Raw genomic sequence first — 21,404 nt, 5'->3', positions numbered from 1 at the left:
TCACCCTTAATTTCATCCTCAGTGATGTTTATCTTGTTTATCAACCTCCCCTTTTTTTTAACAATATATGTTGTATGTGCCACTCTGAAAAGGAGCAACATACAAAAGAGCTGTAAAGTAAAAAATTGAACTGGAGAAAAGGATCCACAAAGAAAATCATTCCAACATCTTCTTTGAGCTGTACCAGTCACTAATATTCTCCTCTATGCGGTCCACTCCCTCTCTCTCCGAGCTGATGTAATGTTAAGGTCGGCCAGCAGTGCTCCTTCACCGCCAACAACTTGACTAACCCACTTTCTTAAAAGGTTCGATACTGTATTTTGTTAGGGAGCACATGTTTCTCAGGAGTTGGTGGGTCAAAGGAAGTTATGAGGCCAGTCGATACTGAAATGCCTTTCAAATGAATGAAAAAAATAACTGGCTCCTATGATATTCAGAAGGCAGAATCTAAGCAAGGCACACTGGGGCTGATGGGCTAAAAAGGAAGTTGTCCAAGTGGTGCCGAACTGGAATGAAAAGTCAACAAACCAACGATGTACCTGCACAGCCGATGCGTCCCACATCACCATCGCCATAAACAATGACAATTGTCACTTTTTGTTGTTGCTGGACTCAGTATGCTGTTTCTACTGTCAATAACATCTAACATCTCTACCCCGATTACACAGTCGGTCATTAATAAAACAAACACACACACACACACACACACACACACACACACACACACACACTCACAAAAGGATCCAAACTCTCAAAACAAATGATATCACCCCGTGTGTACAGTACACACACAAAAACTCCTTTCTCATCATATCAGTGTGATGTCATGGGACAGGGCCTTTGTGAGTGAAATTCAAGCTCAAAAACATTGTATTCAGACACGCATACGGCTGCCATTTCCTCTCCCTCTCCACCACGCTCATGCTCTTGCGGTTCTAGTCAACAACCCCCCCAGGTCATACTGTAGGATGCAGGTCACAAGCACAGAATAACTGGAACCTGTAGAATATCAAACACTGATCTCAGTCCTTCTTCATTTCCGGTGCACTTCAGGTCGGTGCCGCTACATGCACAGGCCCTCAGATGAACTTCATGTAATGATGAAGTGCGGCAATGATTTGTTCAAGAGAAATTCATTTGAAAGTCGGAAAGAAAAGGGCGCACAGATGCTCTCTATTAACACTTCAGCAACAGGTTAGCATCACCTCATCTACGCACCTCACACACTCACACTCTCACACACACACACACACACCAATGTCCAGCAGCGTCGGTTGTAGTTCAACCTCGAGGGCTCGTAGCTTCTAAATATAGACTCTCTTTATCTGAAGACGCCGTATGTGTGAAGAACACAAAAACTTTTATGTCCTGCTGAGAAAGCCGCTTGCTTTTGCTTTTCATCCTCCCCATCACTTCCCCTCCAGCAGCTCAGCATGAGCCACTGTCAGCCGCCAAACACACAATCACACGCGCTCACACATAATGAGATTAATGCAGAAAACTTTGGTGCCATCTAACCAAAGAGAGCTCTGTAGTTTGAGGGCACGCAGCAAATTTAGGCTGTTATTCATCAGGAAAGCAGCCAAGATCAAGCCCGCTTAGTGACTCACTGATGGATTTATTCTTATAAAATGGGTATTAATGCAGTCGTACGGGTGTTTGTTTCTTCATCACAACATGTAACATTGTGAATTCACCCAGGGAGCAGGAAACCTGCATGGTTAGGGGTTGTTGCTGGTAGTTCCTTCGATATTAACACATTGGCATGCGTTTCCACATGTGAGGGAAAACTCTGTCAACTGACTAAGAAAGGACCTTTCTGACTCTACGTCATTGTGCATTGTAAAAGTCAATGCACCGTAAACCATTAGTTTCACATATTCTTTCAGCAGCAGTATTTTACCATAGTGCTATGATTAGCATTAGCAGTATTTTGAGTACTAATGTTACCTTCTTGACACAGGAAACTGCAAACTTGAGAATGTGGTTCATCGCTCTACAAAAGGTGTGAAGTAACGTGCCTGTAAACATACAATGTGGGTCCAAGGAGTAAGAATGGCAACATGTTAAATGTAAGGCAGTGACCCCCAGTCAGTCGCAGGAAGAAAAAAAACCCAGACAAAGACACTCGCACAGTAATGAAAATGTAATTTAAAAGAAAAAAGGCTGTAATAGCAGCTTATTATTCAACCTCAGCTACAGCTGAAATGCCACATTCTGGGATAACCTGTAGCTGAAAATGCAATGGATCCACATCATACAGTCTTACGTGGTCCAAGGCAAACTTGCATCATTTCTGAGTTTAGTGCTACAACAACTGCTTTAAACTACACAGCACTTGATATGAAATCTCAGTGGCTATCAGTCATCTGGAGGCTGGTGAGTAAGCAGCGCAGGAGAGAGGAGAAAGAAGAGAGAGTGGGTCACTTCATTTGACTGTTTTCAATCAAACGACTGCCATCTCAGGATTTCACTGGTGTAGAGGGATAATGGTGTTTTTTTCAACAGATAAAAACATGAAAAATGATGCGTCCCAGTGTTTCTTTTGCCATTTTGGCTTAAACTGAGGAATAGGATTAACTGAATAAGTGACTAAATTGTCAGTTTTATGTTCAGGGGTTCAGAAGTTAAGACCAAAATGGAATTAAAAATCATCTCCAACCACTGTGAGCTGTTGCAGTTGTTGCTTCAGAACAACTGGTGGACTGAGATGTTACAGAGTGACAGGAGCTGGATGCGTGTTTACATAGTGAAGTGTGTTAGAGAAACACTGCAGTTCTGCAGAATCAATCAGGCCCGACGACTGAGAATCAGCATGGATAAAACACAAAACGTGCCGCTTGTGACACCGAGCTCTGTAAACAGTGTGACCTCTATAGCCCTACATGGTCTTGCACGCCGATGTGTTTCTGCAACAGAAGCTGGTTATCACAACAGGAACCTGATCCAGCCATTTTATAGTCGAGAGGAAACACGCTGCATCCCTTCAAACAACAGACATTGTGTAAACATCCACGTCTCACTGTGTAAAAAATCAGACAGCCTCTACACACGTGTTTGCATGTACACACTCACATTCTCGAGGATAATGATGGAGGGTTGCCGTGCACTGTTCTGTGTGTGTGTGTGTGTGTGTGTGTGTGTGTGTATTTCTATTTACATAAACCATCCTAATAGTTGGACCACATCACTCTCTGTCCTTGTTAACATGTCAGGCACGGGACTCAAAGAGAAACGCCCCACCTTTCTGAAAGTGATGAAGTGTTTAATGAGGGGTTGCCCTGGCAACGGGCATGTAAAGACGTCAACGATCTGCCCTCATTAGCTCCTGACAACAACTCGGTGCGACGCAGGAATTTTTTTTTTTTCTTTTGCTGACAGTGTCGGGGACGGAACAAATGTGTGACTAGACCGACGTGTTATTTTTAACTCCGAGTGAGGTCACGCGCTGACATAGAGATGGAGCAGGTGGCAAAAATGACTGCCATCCCTGCCCTCTCTGTGCCCTCAGGCACCCGTGGAGTCAGTGCGAAAAAAAAAAAAAAAACTCACCGCCTTTAAAAAAACAAGAAGTGAACAGCACCTGTTGGTTTTACACTAACATCACGCATTAAATCACAGGATCGAGTGACAGCTGCGTGCCGGCAGGACAGGGAATGACGTGACACCCATGACGTCAGCCAATCACTGGGCTTGGCAGGCACAAAGAAGCAGAACATAAACCAGGACAAATCAACGCAGAAAGTGTGTACACAAGGAAGGACAAGTGAAAAGCGTAGTTTCTCATGCCCTCATGATGTCACAACCCATAACTCATTGATTCACTTGCCAGTTGTGATGTTGATTCTCTCGCACATAAACACACACCCATACAGAGGAACAACCACCCAGGAGTGTGTGTGTGTGTGTACCTGTGTGACAACATACACCACACATGTGGTAGGAGGTTCACAATGAGTTGAGAGCCCATGCAGCAGGATGTAGTTTATCAGTGGAAATAATAACAATCAGTACAATCATGATCGTTCCATTGAGACATTAAAGGGCAAATGCAAAGGCTTCTCTCTTCCTGGATTTGATTTGTTATCTATTTAAACATGATACTGAGGAAGGATACGACACACAGGAACAACGCATTAAAAGTGTAAACCAGTAGGACTTCTCTGGCTAATAAAGAAAGTTTTATTGTTTGAATGATGCTAAAAAATAGCGTGTTTTCGCAAAACAAAAGAAAATGCAGATCTGTGCAGCTGTCAGTCACTTATCTTTGGTTTGCCAACTAGTTTACTCATGGAGAAGCATGGCAGGAGAAATCACTGTAAGTTGCTAGTTAAATGGACAGTAAATGTTTCTCAGGAGTTTGTTGGATCAAAACAGAGCTTCAGCTTCTGCTCTTCAAGAAGACCTACATTCAAGTTGGTAGAAACTGACCCATACATCAGACTGCTGTGAGTTTGTTTTTCAGTCTTTCCACCCCTGAATGTTCAAATTTCAGACATTTGCATAATGTATGCTTAGCGGCTCGTTTGGCACGGAAGAATGGATTTAGCACAGCTGCTCTGCTGTCTTTAGTATTGCAGGCTCAGGCGTGTGTGTGCTGACCAATCACAGGAGACTGGGTATTCAGGTGAGGGGGTGCGTCTCCTTTAATGCAGCAATTTCATAATTGATTAATTTATAATAAGATAATCTGATAAGACAATTTGAACAGTATGACAAGCAAAAAGAAAAGAAATCCCACACTTTGATTAGAGAGGTCTCTCTAAAGTCTAACTCTTCTAAAAGCTCTCAATGTGTTTCTAGCATTTGGTATCGATTGCTAGCTTGTCATGTTCTCCATAATGAACCCAGCTACTCTACTGTACTTTACACGTATTTTCCCCTTACTCATGTGTATGCGTGTATGTGTCTGTGTCATCACGGGGAGCAGAGACGTAATCAGGTTAACATTCCTGACCTGCTAGTTTCTGCATACCAGAGATAACTGTGTAAACCTGAGAGACTGGAGGGGGAAGTGAAAAACAAAAAGCAAAACTTGCGCACATATCCATATACATAAACATAATCAGCCAGTACATGCATACATGATTTTACATGAAGCAGCAAAAATCAAAGATATTATTGCCACACAGAAGCCTGGAGATCAAGCAGATGCAGAGTTCAGAGTGTATGGCAGCGAGGAGACCAAACAGAGAGATCATACAGTTGATAGAAATGGACAAAGTTCAGAGAAGAGACAGACGTAAAGAGCTCTGTTCAGTGTGTGTGTGTGTGTGTGTGTGTGTGTGTGTGCAGCCAGCGAGTGGAAGAGGCTTAGTCTCGAGCAGGAGCGCAGGGACAAAGCGTCTCATTCTGCTCCGAGCATCAAGGAGGACGGGGAGGTAACATGAGAGCCGTGACCAGGCATGAGAGAGGGGTCCGGGGATAAAGGAGACACGCACTGCTATTCTGAACCAGCCTTTGTTGGCAAGCCCCCACCCATCCTCCTCCTCCGCCTCCTCCTTCTCTCTGTCTTTCCTTGGCTTGGTTCTGAGCAGGTAAATTGATAGGAACATTGGATTCAGCCCACTGTGTACAATGAACAACTCAGTGATTCATGACATGAGGGAGAGACAGAAAACAGGCCAGTGTGAGAGATGAGAAGGCGAGTCTGAGATGGAAACAAAACGAGAGAGCTGATGTCAAAACTGCTCCATCAGACTTCTTTGTGTTTCAGCATAAAATTCACATGTAAGGTTAACAAAAACTAGACATCATTTTGTGTCAATAAAAGCACAGTATTATCTCTGCCTCTAACTCATGGGACCGATTGAAACGCACCGTCATATGTTTGAGTTTGAACATTGCTGGAAACATTTGGAATACTGTGAGTACACAAACCAACAAGTAAGTTGTTAAAAGACATTATAATGCAGATATTGTTATTATCATTTTGAAGTAAAAATTAAAAATATTTGGGTAAAATCTTTGCTGGAATACCTCTTTTTTTAAGCTTTGCTGCAGCAGTACCTTTTCATAATCATCGGTGGTTCTGGAGCCTTGCAGGAAAACAGTGTTGCAGCATTCTCCAAAACAACTGATCAAAGTCCCCAGAAGCCCCAGATCTGAAATGGGTCTGAAAAGACGTCACTGACACCCCTCTTTCAAACCAAAATCTTCATCGTAGCTGCTAAGCTAAAAGTGCTGTAGCATGCAACCTGTCTCAAGTGCTTGCACGATCTCAACTGTGCGTCAAGGTTATAAATAAAGTCTTTTCAAATCAAATTAGGTGACTTAGATAACACCAGTCGAGCTGCATGGAGCATTTTACGTTATCTTTAGAAAAAGTCCCCATCTACTTCAGCGTAGGGGAATCCTGCAACGCTGTTTTGAAGCTCCAGAAATGTTTAACTACAAAATCTCACCTGACCTCCCATCAGCAGGGGGGTGAGCACATTCATTGTTGGATGAACTTACCCTTTAAGGAGTCAAAAGGAAATAACATAGGGAGAGAGATGAGGGATGACATGCAACCCTAAGCCAGACTTGATTTGGGGATATTGCAATTAAATGCACAGCACCCTCTCCCCTTAGGCCACAAGAGCAACATGACTGTAAGTTGCTTGCAACCCGATTGCTTTCCGCATTGAAAACAAATACTGTACAAGGCATATCCTCTGAAGCATCTGTTTACATGGATTGTTCATTGTAATTATATTTATGGAAATGCATGTTGAATTTGTTTTAGAAGTTTTAGAGGTTTGGAGGGTTGGTGTCTCTCACACAGAGGTGAGGAACTGTGCGTACGTGCGCTACGGTTAAGAGTCACTGCACAGTCAATGTTTGCTAAAGTTTGGAGGCCCTGAAGCATCGAAACTGGAATGCATACAGAGAGAGTAGTTTAAAAAGTTGTTAATGCATAATTTATGAGGTGACATTATGTACGTTAGTTTCCAAAAAAGTCCGCACACCACAAAGACTGCAACTAATCTCATTGTAACGGCGTAAACCGTATGTTAGAAACATGTTTTGTTTGCTGCAGTCTGCTCTGTGGTGTCTTTTGCTGGTGGAGCAGCACAACAACACATGGTGCACCTACAACACAGGATATAAAGAAGAAGAAGCGAAAGCAGGTCCCTCAGCGTCTAATTCAATGTAAAAGATATGGTTTCCATCATTCATTTTCCCCAACTTCACCAATCGTGCTGAAGCAGAACAACTTTTGTCTTGCATTTTTGCAGATAAAGAGAGGCGGAGGAAACAAAGAACCTGTCTACGGCAATTTAAAACCACATCCAGTCAGATTTCCCTCGAACAGGACCGTAAACTAGTTTGATCAAATAACAGACTAGCCTGGCTGGTTGTTACATGACCCTTAAGTAGTACATTATTGTTTCTACAGAAATGACACAAATTATTGCTGTCATTCACAGTAGGTCACAATCATGTTGAAATATGAGTGCGGGGCGTTGTAACATCTCTGCATGGCTGCACATGAATTACAGCGTGACGCCCCAGTCACTGTTAAATCATCTGCCTGTACTGACATCAGAAGAAAGTCCCCAGAATATTAAAAAGTGCCATCAGATCTGGTGCAACACCAAAAAGCAAAAAAATAATCAAATGAGTGATAACGATAGAAAGAGAGAGATGACTGATGTCAACACAGGTGCTGCAGGGGGAGCCATTTACATATTATGACCTTTGCTAGATTGATCTGCCGTGAAGAGGTCGATTAAGGAGTGATTGTAAAGAAAAACCACACACACACACACACACACACACACACACACACACACACACACTGTGGCATCAGGAGAGTGTTTGCACATTCTCCATGTGCCCAGAGTGCCCCGGACACACAAACACTCAAAGCTGCATGCTGAGGGCCACAATAGCCACATTACTGCACTCTGAGTCATCCCCTCTTCCTTTATGCCTGATCCCCCTCTCTCTCCACTCCACAGGCCGCTCTTTCTTTCCCTCTTTTCACTCCTCTCGTCTCTCTCCTATGTGCGCCGGGGCTTTAAACCCTAATTTTGAAAAAGAGGGAAAAAGGGGAGAGAGAGCAAGCGCCGGAGGCTACGCTGAACTCCGGTCATATGACGAGCATGTGGTCGGCCGAGCAGCTGATGCTTTGACTCTTACTACACGGTCCTTTAGTTTTGGGTTTGTTCCCTGCACAAACACTGACGCCACATGGATACATGCAGAGGAGACACCCTCTGTTCACTGCAGCCACATCTACATGATAATTAAGTTCAATTACCTATGATTGTCATGATGTCGTATCAGAGGTGTTGTACCGACATAGAGTTACGTTGCTCTGGCTCTAGCTTCTCGTCTGTAAGTCGTCAAACATGAGAGCAGTGGTAGAAGAAGTATTCTAGATCTTTCACTTTAAGGTCCAGTTTGTATGGAACAGGATTTTTGAGTCTCATTTCCAGCGCGTCGTATGCTGGGGTTTTGGGATTGTGGGTCAGGTCCGCCGCCATCCCAAACTGTCAGGATCTGATGAGTGGGGGAATCAGACTTTCGTACAAACTGGACCTTTAAAATGAGACATATGCTCATTTTCAAGTTCATAATTTCATTTTAGCTACTAATAGAAAAGGTTTACAGCACTGTATTCCTCCCTCTGTCTGAAACACTATGCTCCCCCTCCTGATTGGTCAGCTCAGAGACTGCTGTGTCAGCACCGCTAACAACGACAGAACAGCAGTGGGGTCAATTCTCGAATCCGAACTAGCTGCTAGGCATGAATGATGCACACGTGACACTGTGACTTAGAAATCAACCATTTAAACTTTCAAAATCTTTTGCATGAACATAGAAAACACCGAAGTAACAGAATAAAACTAAAAAGAAAAAAGGTAATAGGTCTCCTTGAAGTATTAATACAACAGTGTAGAAACTGCTTCTTCCACTGACTAGTCTTCAGTATTGATGTCATGTGTTTATCTTCTGAGGTAAGACTGTGTTTTTGCCCATTTGCCCTCATGACAGAGAGTCGTCTGCGTGCAGACACACACACACACACACACACACGCATGTGTCTGGGCCACACTGCAGTAGTGCCCTAGACGAACCTAACCCACCCTGTCAACCTTCACACTGAGCCCATTGTCCGCTCTCACGCGCTCATTACACACACCTTATTGGGCATTATAACTATTAATAACAATTTCATGAGCTGTCGCGATGTAGCTCTCCCCGTTTTTCAGTGAGATCATGCTCTAATAACCAAAAAGAAGAACCAAAAGTGTGACATTTGGATGGCGGTCACTAACAGGACGAGCATCACTTCAGCTTCCCTCTCAGTGTTATGAAAGTGCGTGTGTGTGTGTGTTTATCTGTCCTTGATCTGCAGTGCTCTCCCTGCTCTCAAAGGGCCCTGTGTTGTGCACTTTCTCTGACATTCAAACAAATTCTCTCCTGGTACAAACTCTCTGCGTGGTCACTTCCTACTGAATGCCGCTCAGCACTGCTCTGCGGCTCCCAATTGGATTACAGCACAAAATCGTTTTTACTGATGCTAATCGCTGGATTAGTATCATAAGGTCTCCTTTGCCCAGATCAAGAGGAGGAATGCAGGGGCCCAAGAAACACATGAATGAGACAAAAATCAGGTAGGTCTTAAAGGATAATTCCACCTTATTACAATTTGGGCCTCATAATACTAGTTTTGGCTGTTATTTCTACTGGTTATGAATTCACTGGGCTCTATTGAAGACCCTCTGTTGCATTTCATTACATCTCTGCAGCCGCCTGAAGGCAGCTGGACAGATATGTTGATGATCTGTATTATACACATCTACCCAGTGTTTACATGGTGAGTCCCTTACAAGTTACACCGGGCTGGTGTACAAAGACCCATACAACTCTACACACACTCAGCACTAGGCCGTTTCCGTAGGAGAGACGTCAGATTACAGAGGTCAAATCCTTTCTGAGTGTAGGTGCCTCTTTTCCAGGTTCATTTCTAGCAAAAATGGCATTTCATGTTTTATCCCCAAGATGCATGATGGTGCACTCCCGTGACACATTTTAAGATATTATGTGACCAGGTCTTCGTGTATGACACAGAATCAGCTGCTTCATAGCCATGAGACTGCTGATGTGACTGGCTCAGTGAGTATGCATTAATCACCCCACCTCTCTGGTCTGTATACACCTTCACTCAGCACTCTTGCACTTTGCTCTGTTGCACATACATGAACAAAAAAAGCAGGTGCGCTTGAAGACGTCCACGCAGCCCGTGCGCCCATGATCCACTGCTTTGCACTTGTTGTTGTGCTTGCACCATTACAACAGGACCTACACTGGCTTTAAAGTGGACAGTCTGAGTAACAATCACGGTTAATCTTCTTTTTCTCTCTCAGATAAATCCGGCACAATTTGGGCTTGTCAACAGTTGCGACAGCGTTGACTGGCAGTGAGGTCCTGGAGATCCCCATCGTCACAGGCACCAACACAGCAGAAGTTTAAGAATTTCACCAGGTGTGTATACATCTGTCAGTCTGTGGACCGATTTTTAATGTTTAATGGAAAAGTTAGGTGCACCAGTTCAACCAGTATGAATAATTAGTCTGGAGCCCTGCCATGAGTACTGCGTAACAGTGGCGGACTCGGGATGTTTGAGGTGCAGGGGGCAAAAATTGAATTAAAAGGGAACTAGCTGTACAAGGTGGAGCACGAGCATCATGTTTAGTCCACTTTATATTTGATCTACCATAGGTGGCATCCAATAAAGCATTTTCACAGTGTTCTGTCAAACACAGGAGCACCAGGGGGGATGATTGCCCCCATCACAATAATGATTTATCATTCAAAATGTGTTTTAAAATCTTGTATGTTGACTGTTTCTTGCCTCATCTCCTCATCAAACCTTCCTTTAATACACTTGCCAGTGTGACAGATTTGTTTTGTGCATTCTCCAAAATTGTCATTTCAAGATCACAATCTCAGCTTCTACTCAAACATATAAAATCCTTTAACTCTCCATCTATTATCCCAGCTCTCCCTACCTCCCTCTGATACACACACCCCTGCCACTGGCCTCCGGGCAGTGGTGTGTGATTTGAATAATCAAATGTCCTCGTGCAAACTCAGCTCCCCCGCTGCAGCTAACCACCAAACAGCCAGGCGACACCAAGCACGGTCAGTCATGCAAAGCTGTTCCGCTACCACGCAAATGTGGCAGAGCGAGCTCACACACATGAGGAGAGAGAGGCTGAAGTGATACATTTTGGAAAAATAGACACCACATCCTGTACAGATGACAGTACAGACAGTTACAACCAATGTGAGATTCAGAGTATTTGGTGTTATCTTCACTCTGCCATCAAATGTCCTGCAGCCTGATAGAGGCGCGGTTTGCTCTTTCACTTGCACTGTCCACCTGCCGGTGTCCTGCTAATTGACTGCCATTTATTCATTGACCAACAAAGGTCCGGGCTGATAAGCAGAGTGTATTTGCCCAGTTGCTCTGACACATATGGGAGGATTTTTTTAATAATCCAAGCAGCGAGACAACCACCCCCACCACCACCACCAACACCACCACCACTACCCCCACCCACCTCACAGCATGACCCCAGATCAGGACAGTGAATTAAAGTGCGGTTGCCGCTTGTAATTTAGTCCAAATTAATTCATCATCCTCACCTACAGCGCCGCTCAACACGGAACCATGTTGTTTTCACACAAACAATACGACCTTGCCTGTCACACCAGACCTTTATCTGGAAAATCAGGGCCAACTGTTACTTTACAATGTGTGTGTGTGTGTGTGTGTGTGTGTGTGTGTGTGTGTGTGTGTGTGCGTGTGTGTGCATGTGTGTGTGCGCAGAATATATGTGCAAGAGAGTGAGGTAAACAGGAGGTGGTGTGTATGATCCCATTCCCAGGGCCAAACTCCTTCTCTAGGGAGGGGAGATAAAGAAACAGCCCCTTCCAAAACGGAGGTGGAAACAATGGCCAGGGCAGGGGCTCTCTGTCTCAGCTGTGTGTGTGTGTGTGTGTGTGTGTGTGTGTGTGTGTGTGTGTGTGTGTGTGTGTGTGTGTGTGTGTGTAGTTGCTGGTGTTTCTTTGTGTTTCCAATCATGTAACCCGAAGAAAAGAAGAAGCTGCTGCCTCATTTTACACTTTAATCAGAGAGTTCCTTGTTACAAAATGCAGAAGTAGATTAAATTGTAGATGCAAGTTGACGATGTTCAAGAACTAAATGGCAGCCTCTGGCATGCTAAACTGACATTTAATGTGAAATTTATAATATAATATGTATATGTACATGTGTATATATATATATATATATGAGATGTGATTCCTCCACTGCTGGCTCCAACACAGCTCGCTGACTGTTACATGTGTCGTAACTCATCGCAGATTAGCCTGCAGACACGCTCAACAATCCAGTAATGTGACCACGGGTGACACTGACAAGACTCAACAGGTTCTCGCTTACACTCACACACACTGCAACACACCCACTGACGTCAACCCAAAATCGCAGCGCATCTCGCTGATGACGAAATACAGCGAGCTGCTGGCGTCGGAAGAATGGAAACCGTTAAGCTGACACACCTTTTGGCAAACTAGGTGAAGTGGGGGAACACAAAGCTGAGAACGAGCTGTGACCATACAGCATTTTTCACCGTACTGCTCCGCGTGTTTCTAAATTGTATGGCTTGGCTTAACCTGTAGATGATGTGTAACAATTGCTGGAAAACATGAATCATTCTGTTCGGGAGTAGGGGATTTTTGACTCATCATGTCCTAGATAGTGTAAATGCCCCAACTTGTGTTGTCCTGTCCAGAGTGTGAATCCCCCCCCATGTCTTTCCACTCACTGGAAGTGTGCAAGGAGGCCAACAACCGAAGGAGAAAGATGAGCAGGGTGGAGGGGGGTGGGGGGTGAGTAGATGAACGGGAGGTGGGATGCGAGGAGAAAGAGGAGGCAGCAGAGCGTGAGAGGAAGTCGACGATAAGGCCGGGACAGAGGGGGCCGGAGATGAGCGGATAAGGAGAGGAAGTGCGGGATCTAGAGAGGAGGTAGGGGGGCGAAGGCACGAGAGGAGGAAGAGCGGGAGGTACGTGTGCCAAGGAGAGTGAGAGGAAACAAACGTCAGGAGCTTTTTATACCAGGAAACAAGGAAGAGAGGAGAAGACAGGAAAGGAAAGGAACGGAGATGAGAGGATTTACATTCATATTAGGATTCTATTTTCAGGAAACACCTCACACATCATCATCATTAAGGGCGAAAAAGCATCCAAGTCTCATTTCCAGGCTGTAGAATGAGAGCATTGTGTCGTGGGGGGAACTCAAAGAAGGTAAACTGAGGAGAGGAAATAGCGACAGAAGCAGAAGAAGGGAGTCAGTGAGGCCTGTCCAACAAAAGAGCAAATGCACCAGAGCTGCATCATGGTTGAATGGAGACAGACCTCTGGTTTCCACACTGTTAGTTCTTGTTCCATCAGGAGGAGGAGGAGGGAGGAGGAGGGGTAGAATAAATGGGATTCTGGCAAGCATTACCGCCAGGTGTGTAGAGCCAGGTTAGACTTCACACAGGCGTGGGAAGTGGGGAGTCTAAGATGATGATTGTGACGGGTTTTGACGGCCTCAAAGAGTCGGGTTAACGCTCAGATCAGGATGACTATTAACTCAGGGGTGGTGTTGGGAGTTGAAGCTCCTCTGTGCTCCTCCGCAGAGAAGTGAATGGAAAAACGTGTCAATGGAACACAAGCAGGGAGCCTGTGAATAAACAGAGCCGGTGACTCACCCTTTCTGGGATGGGAGAGATGGATGAACGTGGGCGGGGGGGTGTGGGGTACCGGCCTGCCTGCACAACCCCTCTAAAACACACCAATGTGGGCATTCATGCGTACGCACGCGGTCCAACTCATGTGTCGCACTCAGTTGGCCCAACCAGGACAAGCTGTCTATTGTCCAAATGTCTCACCTAAAGCTGGAGCTCCGAGCAGGGCAGGAGTTCTGTATTTAGGGGATTTAGGGGGATTGCTGAGTGTGTGTGTGTGTGTGTGTGTGTGTGTGTGTGTGTGTGTGTGTGTGTGTGTGTGTGTGTGTGTGTGTGTGTGTGTGTGTGTGTGTGTGTGTGCGTGCGTGCGTGTGTGTGTGTGTGTGTGTGTGTGTGACTGGTTTTACAAGACTTGGGAAAGATCAGGCTCAGAGTGTCTTTTTGTTTGCAGGGAATTAAAGGACTTTCTTTCAGATTTATTTTCTCTTGCTTACAATGTTTCTACTGAATGAAGCGTTCCAACACTCAACCAGTGTTTCTTTTTAAACCACCACCTGTTCATCAAATTGAAATATCTGTCATCAACTTATGAACATTTACCCGCAGTTCAACCTCACATATTTGGGATTGTTTTTTGTTTGAACTTGTGGATCTTCTCAAGAAATCTAAAATAAAGTTTTTTGTGTGTTTGGTCTGTTGGTTGCAGCGGGAGAGTGGGACTTGAAAAGTTGAAAACAGTGAGGTAGAAGCAGACCATAAAAGAATGCTAATTTCTCTGTTTTTTTTGCTGACGGCGGAGTCTGTGTCTAAATTGGATGCTTTGGAGAGGGAGCCGCAAACTGGTACCCAATGTATATTTAGGATGAATCAACATTCCAGAAAGAATCCAGATGGACTAGACGAGGGCTGCCATGTAAGAAGCGCTGTGATTTTTTTAGCCTAGTTTGTTAATTAATAACTCTTAATGTGACCTTGCTGCGTGTCAAACTCACCTCCCTGCCGCTTCCCTTACATCTCACTCTTTCCCTGACACCAGCATGTCACTGCTTACATATGGTTATCAAAAACAAAACTCAGACACACACACACACACACACACACACACACACACACACACACACACAGAGGAAAATGAACAGGAATGGCCCAATAAGAGAGACAAATTGTTTTTGCTTCTGCTACAGTTGTCCCAGCAACTCCAAACTACAAGTCTGCCTTTGTTGATGCAGACCAACAAGCATCACTTAACTCGCCAAGAAAGTATCATGGGGCTGATCTAGAGAAATAAACAAGCAAGATTATGGCATGGAGACTTTGATGGGTGTCAGAAATATATAATACTGGCTTAATCACTAACGGTCACATAAATATTTGCTTGGAGAAGACCCAAATTAAGATATTATAAAGGAGGCCATTTATGCTTTTTTTTTGCTTTTTTCCTTTCCTTATATGTTCTTGGGTGGGTAAAAAGTCTTGAAAGTTAAGAAGGTTAAAGTCCGCACCCACGGAAGCATCTCTCTCCCACAGAAAACACTGTCCCGCCTTTAATTCCGTGACTTTCTGCCATCACACTACGGCATCATGTCACACATTTGCATAATTTATGTCTCGTGGCTAGTTTGACACCTAAGACTTGATTTAGCACAGCTGCTCCGTTGTTGTTGGCAGTGCTAGCTCAGGCATGTCTGAGCTGACCAATCAGAGCAGAGCGGGAGTTTCAGACAGAGGGGGGCGATACGGTGCTGTTGCACTGGACAGTATAAGAAAACCCACGCGGTTGTTGAACCTTAAAGCATGTAAACATAATCTAGGAGTAACCCAATATAAAATGTTGAACCTGAAAATTAGCAGTCTTCTCTCAGCACGTGTTGTGACACAGAGCTCTCAATTGTCTCCTTGTCACGTGTCTCTAATCAACAGTGTTAATCTATAGTGATTCAAATGTACAGCATAATGTGAATCTATGCACTCAGTTACTAAAGCAAAGACAGTGTTTTTAACATGAAAATAATTGCCATATGATAATGTACTTTGAGGTGTCCTTTACTGTGAAGCAGCTGCATGTGTCGGATAATTTCTGGTGCTTTTTTATGGCCAATCAGTGGAATACTATGCAAGGAAGGAACTTGGAATTTTATGATGGCTCAGGAAGAGCAAGGCAAAGGAAAAGAAACGGCGCAAGAGTATCAAAACTCCCAACAACAGTAACAGCCTGTCTCACATTACTCAGGGGAGTAGTTTTGGTTTATCTTAAGTAAACACAAAAAAGGGGAAGAGGAGAAGATGCAGCCACAAGTGAGTCGCACGGGCGGCACCACCGCAACACCTCAAACTCGTTGCAGCCCAATCTGACTTCAGTCATATGGAAACACAGTTGGAAGATCCAGCAGCAGATCTATCTGACTGGAATAAACCATGGCAGGGAACCACTCACATGAGAGAGGAAAACAAAGACTGTGCTGCACTAAAGCAGATTAGCAGCGCGGGTAAGCTGGCTGTAGAGAGCTACCAGTATTTGCTGGAAAATGTGCAATTGTGGGGAGTTTTTACAAAGCTGCTGAGCTGGCAGTGGAAATCTGCTAATCTAATCACCTACCAGTTTAATTGGCAGATAAAAACACATGGCCTTCTCAGACTGCTGCCAGTTCTCAAATAAAGACTGTATTTCCCATAACACCCATCGCTTCCTGTTGCAAAGAGGATGTTAGCTCTTCTCCCCCCTCCCCAACCCTGCACATGTTTGTTTTGAAGTTTTCAGTTCACTAATGGAGATACATTTGCTTAACATCAAATGTAATGTACGTCCCACAGCTTGGGACTGTTCCCAAAGGTCTTTTACTTAAACCACCTTGCACCTTCAAGACTCTGAGGTGACCCAGTGATGTAACTCACAAGCAGAGTGGCTGAAAATAGTGATTAGAGAATTATATATATATACATATATTCATATATGATCGTGATCTTTGTCTAAAAAAGTAAAATGCTGAATTTCATTGGTATTATTTGGAGTAGTTATTTGTAATGCTGCTGTGGACAAAAAAGGAAAAAACTCAATGAGTAGACAGAAAAACAGCGATGTACACACTCACAAAAGTCAAAGCCAAGGCAGTCAAAGTATGTTCTCCAGAGGAACAGAAAAACTGACAATCACTGAAATTGTTTGGGCAGCTAATTGAAAAAAATAAGTCCCTGTCTACTCCGAGATTCTGTCAGCATGAGGCTGAGTCGATCATTTTTGGGCGGAACTTTTCCTTTAAAATCATGCCAGGTCCTTCAGCTACAGCCTTTGACGCCCTGTGGACACATAATGCGATAGGTGACAGCGAGAAAAAGAAGAAGAAAAAAGAAGAAATCAATGAAGCGCTCAGTGAGGGGACTAAAATTGGCCTGGTGTGAACTGTTATTCTCACACGAAATGCAAAACAGCTGATGTTGCACTGAGAAGCATTGACAGAGATCGAGGTCACAGGCACCTCAGACGACTTCAGATTCCTCCTGAAAGTGAAGTCAAGGTGCTCCCCAACAAAAGGATGTTGACTTCATTTTAACTGCATGTCGAGACACGCTTGTTTTTGGCTCACAGGGTGCAATGCAGTAAGATAAGTGTTGCGATTAGTGTCCTACATTTCTTCTGTTTAAACTTCACGTATACAGCACAGGTGTTGCATAAATCAGCCCGACTCTGCCCCAAACACTGAGCCCGAACATCCCTCCGCTAGTCTGCTGTGCTGGATGTGTGCATGGCAGAGCCCTCGCAGAGCGCTGCCCTCCTCCGACTGCGTGAGGGGAAAAATGCTAATTGCTGTAATTAGAGCCCGAGCCAAGTTGTGACATTTTGTACATTCCCTCTGTCACAGCTGCCTGTTCACTTTGTCTGGCTGCGTGTTCAAAACCCTTTCAATTACCTCTGAGAGTAGTAAACAAAAAAAAAAAAAAAAAGGGTGTAGTGTGAGACCGGGACGTGAAAGACAAAGAGTGAAAGAAGAGAAGAAAAGCATGTGTACAGCCCAAACTGGGCATCTGACAGGCAGCTTGGAAAACCAATCTGAATGTGCGGCTTTAAAACAGCTTTCCACCTGGAGAGAGAACGCAAAAAGCCCCTAGTTTTACACACACGCACGATTTCACACACATTTCCTACCTTTGTGTCGACAATGGAGCAGGCAATTTGTTTCACGTAGGCCAGGTCTGCACTCTGGGGCATCAGGACAGACTCTCTGGTCAGGCCGATCTGGATGATGAAGGACACCCCTGCTGGAGTAGGAGGCAGTGAAGGCATCACAGCCCCGCCTGGACCCTGCCCTAGTGACAGGTCCATCACAGGAAACCCACCCTGAGCCGGCATAGAGGGCATTGATATGGGGGTCCCCTGCTGCATCACTGCGGAGCCGGGCGGCGAGGAGCCCCCGGGAGGAAAGAAGACCTGAGCCATGGCCCCCGAGGGCATACAAGGGCTCGCGTTAGCCATTCAGACTCCTGACTCTATCAACATACACACAGTCACAAACACACGCCCCAGGTGCAGTCAAGAGTTCTCAGAAAACCCACAGTCATTCAAACTGTCTCGGTGGAGGAGAGAGGGGGGCACACACACACACACACACTGAGCATGAGTTCCTCTGTGTCCTGTGTCCACCCCCTCCCGGCAGATCAAGGAAGAAATCCTTATCCAGGAAGCAGCGTGGGTTTTTTTTGTTTGTTTGTTTTCCTGCTTTCAGCCTCTTCTTTCGTGCTCTCTCGTCCACAGGCTCGTCTCACAGTCCGGGCATGACAAACATGAGCAATGTGCGCGAGAGACTCTTCAAAAAGAGAGACAGCCAGAGGGTGTAGAGGGGGGAAACTGCCCTCTTCTACTCCTCCTCCTCCTCCTCCTCCTCCTCCTCCACCTTCTTCCTTCCCTCCCTCACCTCTCTCGTCCAAAGAAGTTGCTCTGCAGAGGAGAAAGTCCAAAGTGGATTGAGAAACTCCCGGCCGTGGGAGTGAGAAGACAAAAACAAATGCCAAACAAATGTTGTGCTCCTTCTCCAGGCTGAGTTACAAAATGGCCTCCTTGAACAGGAAACTGTGAGAATGAAGGAGAGCAAGAGACTGCTCTGCTTTTACGAGTCTTGCCCTGTTTCAGTTTCAGCCTCAGCTGAGTCTTTTTTGTGAAAAAGCACAGTGTGTGTGTGTGTGTGTGTGTGTGAGAGAGAGAGAGAGCTGTCTGAGGGTACCTCCCTCTCCCCCTCCCTCCTCCTGCCCTCTCCTCTGTGCTTTTGCCACAGCCAAGGAGGAAGTGAAATGACTGACACAGCCCGGGGCCAATGGGCTCTCAGCGAGTCCTGCCTTTTGACTCCCTGCACTCTAACTTCTCCCTCCTCCCTTTCCTCTCTCTCTCTCTCGCTCTCTCTCTTTCCCTTCCTTGGGCTGGGGTTATCCGTCTTGTTTGCTCCCTCCCTGAGTCCAGCCCAGCAAAAGATCCTGCGGTAGCCTGAGGGGGCAGAAACCCCTCCCATCCCTTCCCCCTTTCTTTCTTTCTGTCCCTCGTTGAAACTCCTGTTTCCTGCCCTGTTTGTCATTTCAAACCACCTTTTCTCTTGCATTTTCAGCAGGCACACCTCTGCCAGACTGCAGAATAGGACCACACCTCCCGGAGAGTTGTTTTCATGCAACTCTCAGTGAGATGGGGAACTCTCGGGGCAAGGCAAGATGGCACTCTGCACATGGCAGGATGCACTTCGAAATGAGGCTGGGTTTGCCACAATCACCAGCGTGACTGTGACTCTCCAGTGTCTTCTTAGATAGAAAGCAAGGCAGGTGAAAAGTGTGACCTGGATAGTAACACAGCAGCTCACCAACCACAGTAAGTTCATCATCTGTAGCTAATCTTCCTCCCGGAGCCGTTGCATCGTACAGCTCAGCAGCTCCAGTTCACCACAACAAATTCGACTCTGCCACTGCACTCTGCCGAAATACTGATGCCACAAGAAGACCTCAGTAACTCAGCAGCTGCTAATAATGTTGGCGAGGATGCTACTTTCCACCACAAGAGGGAGATGTTTGGACCAGTCGGATAATGAATAAACAAATTCCATGAAGAGATGAAGCCAAGGGCCAATTTAACTTAAGGGTTGGTCTCATTTTACAAATGGAGTAATGTGCCCACAGGTAGAACAGTCAGTATTAAATACAGTTGTAAGTAATTAGGCTGAAAGAAAATCAATATATTATATTTTTCTTAAATTTCAGAAATCTCACTTACCCAGGGGCCTGAAATTATACTGCATCTGCGATGTGAGTGCGTGGCCATGTAGTGGCATGTAGTGGAGAGAAGGCTCTAAAGTATGGATAACATACTCTCATGGGTGCTGAATCAGCCGCAGGATGGCACAGTTGGATAAGCTAACATTTGGATGGAGCAAATGAAAGATGTGTTTTTTTAAGAAAAAAAAAAAAAAACCCACCAAAGCTGCTGCGTAGAAGCTTCTTTACCAGTTAACCACCCATTAACCCATTAAATGTGATCATGGAAGAGAAACTCATCATAGTCACGTCTTACATCTGCCGGGCTCACTTAAACATTACCAGCAGCCATTATTTAAATCCAAAATAATGCATTTCTTGAGGTAATGAGGGCTTTTTTACATGAATAGAAACATGGGTTTTCTACTGAACTATGCTTTTCCACTGGATCTGATGCTGCTGAATGTGGGACCACCTCATACTTGAGACAAATTCTGCTACAAATTACCTTACTTGCGGAAAGCACACCCGTAGGCAAGAATGTATTTATTTATCTCCACACTTAACATTATTTCAGAGACGCCCACAAAACTCAGATTATAACTTGAACTCTGGGTAACTCATGGTGGGGAGTCAGCCTTGCAGACAGCTATTGAAAGAGGAAAAAAGGCAGTGACTCTCTCTCCTCAGGAAATTCAGGGTCTTTAATGCCGCCAGACACACCCTGACCATGTCTACAGGTCACTCACCTAATCATCCACAACTTCTTGTCCTGGAATGGAAACCTCTCAGCTCGACGCTGGAACAAGCTGACCTAGTTGATCAACCAGGCCAGCAAACATCACTGGAGATAAACAATCACAACACACTAGAACCTGTATAACCAAATGGTGTATACTGTACGTGACCCCACCCAAACAACTCACTCATCACTCCAGCTGTCGACATCTGGCAGGAGAGACAGGGTCCAGCTGGCCAAAAAAAAAAAAAAGGTACAAAAAGTCACTTGTGCCTCCTGCTGTGGCCAGTCAGACACATAATAAAATAATACACACATGAACACTGTACATGTATTCTCTGTAATCACCAAAATTATGTGCGTTTTTTTGTTCACTCAAGGGAACATAAATCAAGCTGATGCTGGTTTCATTGTTTTCAAGAATGGCTTTTATGAGTTTTTCTGCAAATTGTCACAAACTGGGGGCTCAGAGTTTGACAGATGTGGACATTTATTAGGCACTGAGGGTCTAATAAAAGATGTTTTTTATGGGAAGAGCCGCATCCAGCAGATTTACAGCTTGACAAATATTAGGACTGAAGGACGGGAAGTCCCAGCCTCAGTTTGTCTTTTAACCGCTCAGTTGACAGTTGACCAACTTTATGTAAAAGCGCTGTGAAATGTGTGTGTTTAAATAGATATGAAAGAAAGACGACACGAACACTCAA

The 21,404-nt window shown here is 44.8% G+C and overlaps 1 protein-coding gene across 2 annotated transcripts in view; it reads right to left on the bottom strand.

The window, feature by feature from the left end:
- prkd2 (protein kinase D2) overlaps nt 1-18,933 on the bottom strand; it is a 38,698-nt gene extending 19,765 nt beyond the window's left edge. The window contains exon 1 of one of the 2 annotated variants that reach the window (XM_037077825.1): nt 17,878-18,933. In XM_037077825.1, coding sequence (XP_036933720.1) covers nt 17,878-18,204 — 327 coding nt within the window. In that variant the 5' untranslated portion in view covers nt 18,205-18,933. The remainder of the gene's footprint in view (nt 1-17,877) is intronic. The other variant, XM_037077817.1, reaches the window with a different exon arrangement.
- Between the last annotated feature and the right edge of the window lie 2,471 nt (nt 18,934-21,404).

Source organism: Acanthopagrus latus, chromosome 2 (genome assembly GCF_904848185.1).
Source record: "Acanthopagrus latus isolate v.2019 chromosome 2, fAcaLat1.1, whole genome shotgun sequence".
Classification (NCBI taxonomy): domain Eukaryota; kingdom Metazoa; phylum Chordata; class Actinopteri; order Spariformes; family Sparidae; genus Acanthopagrus; species Acanthopagrus latus.
The sequence above is the reverse complement of the archived record's forward strand: the minus strand, read 5'-3'. Positions and strand labels throughout refer to the sequence as shown.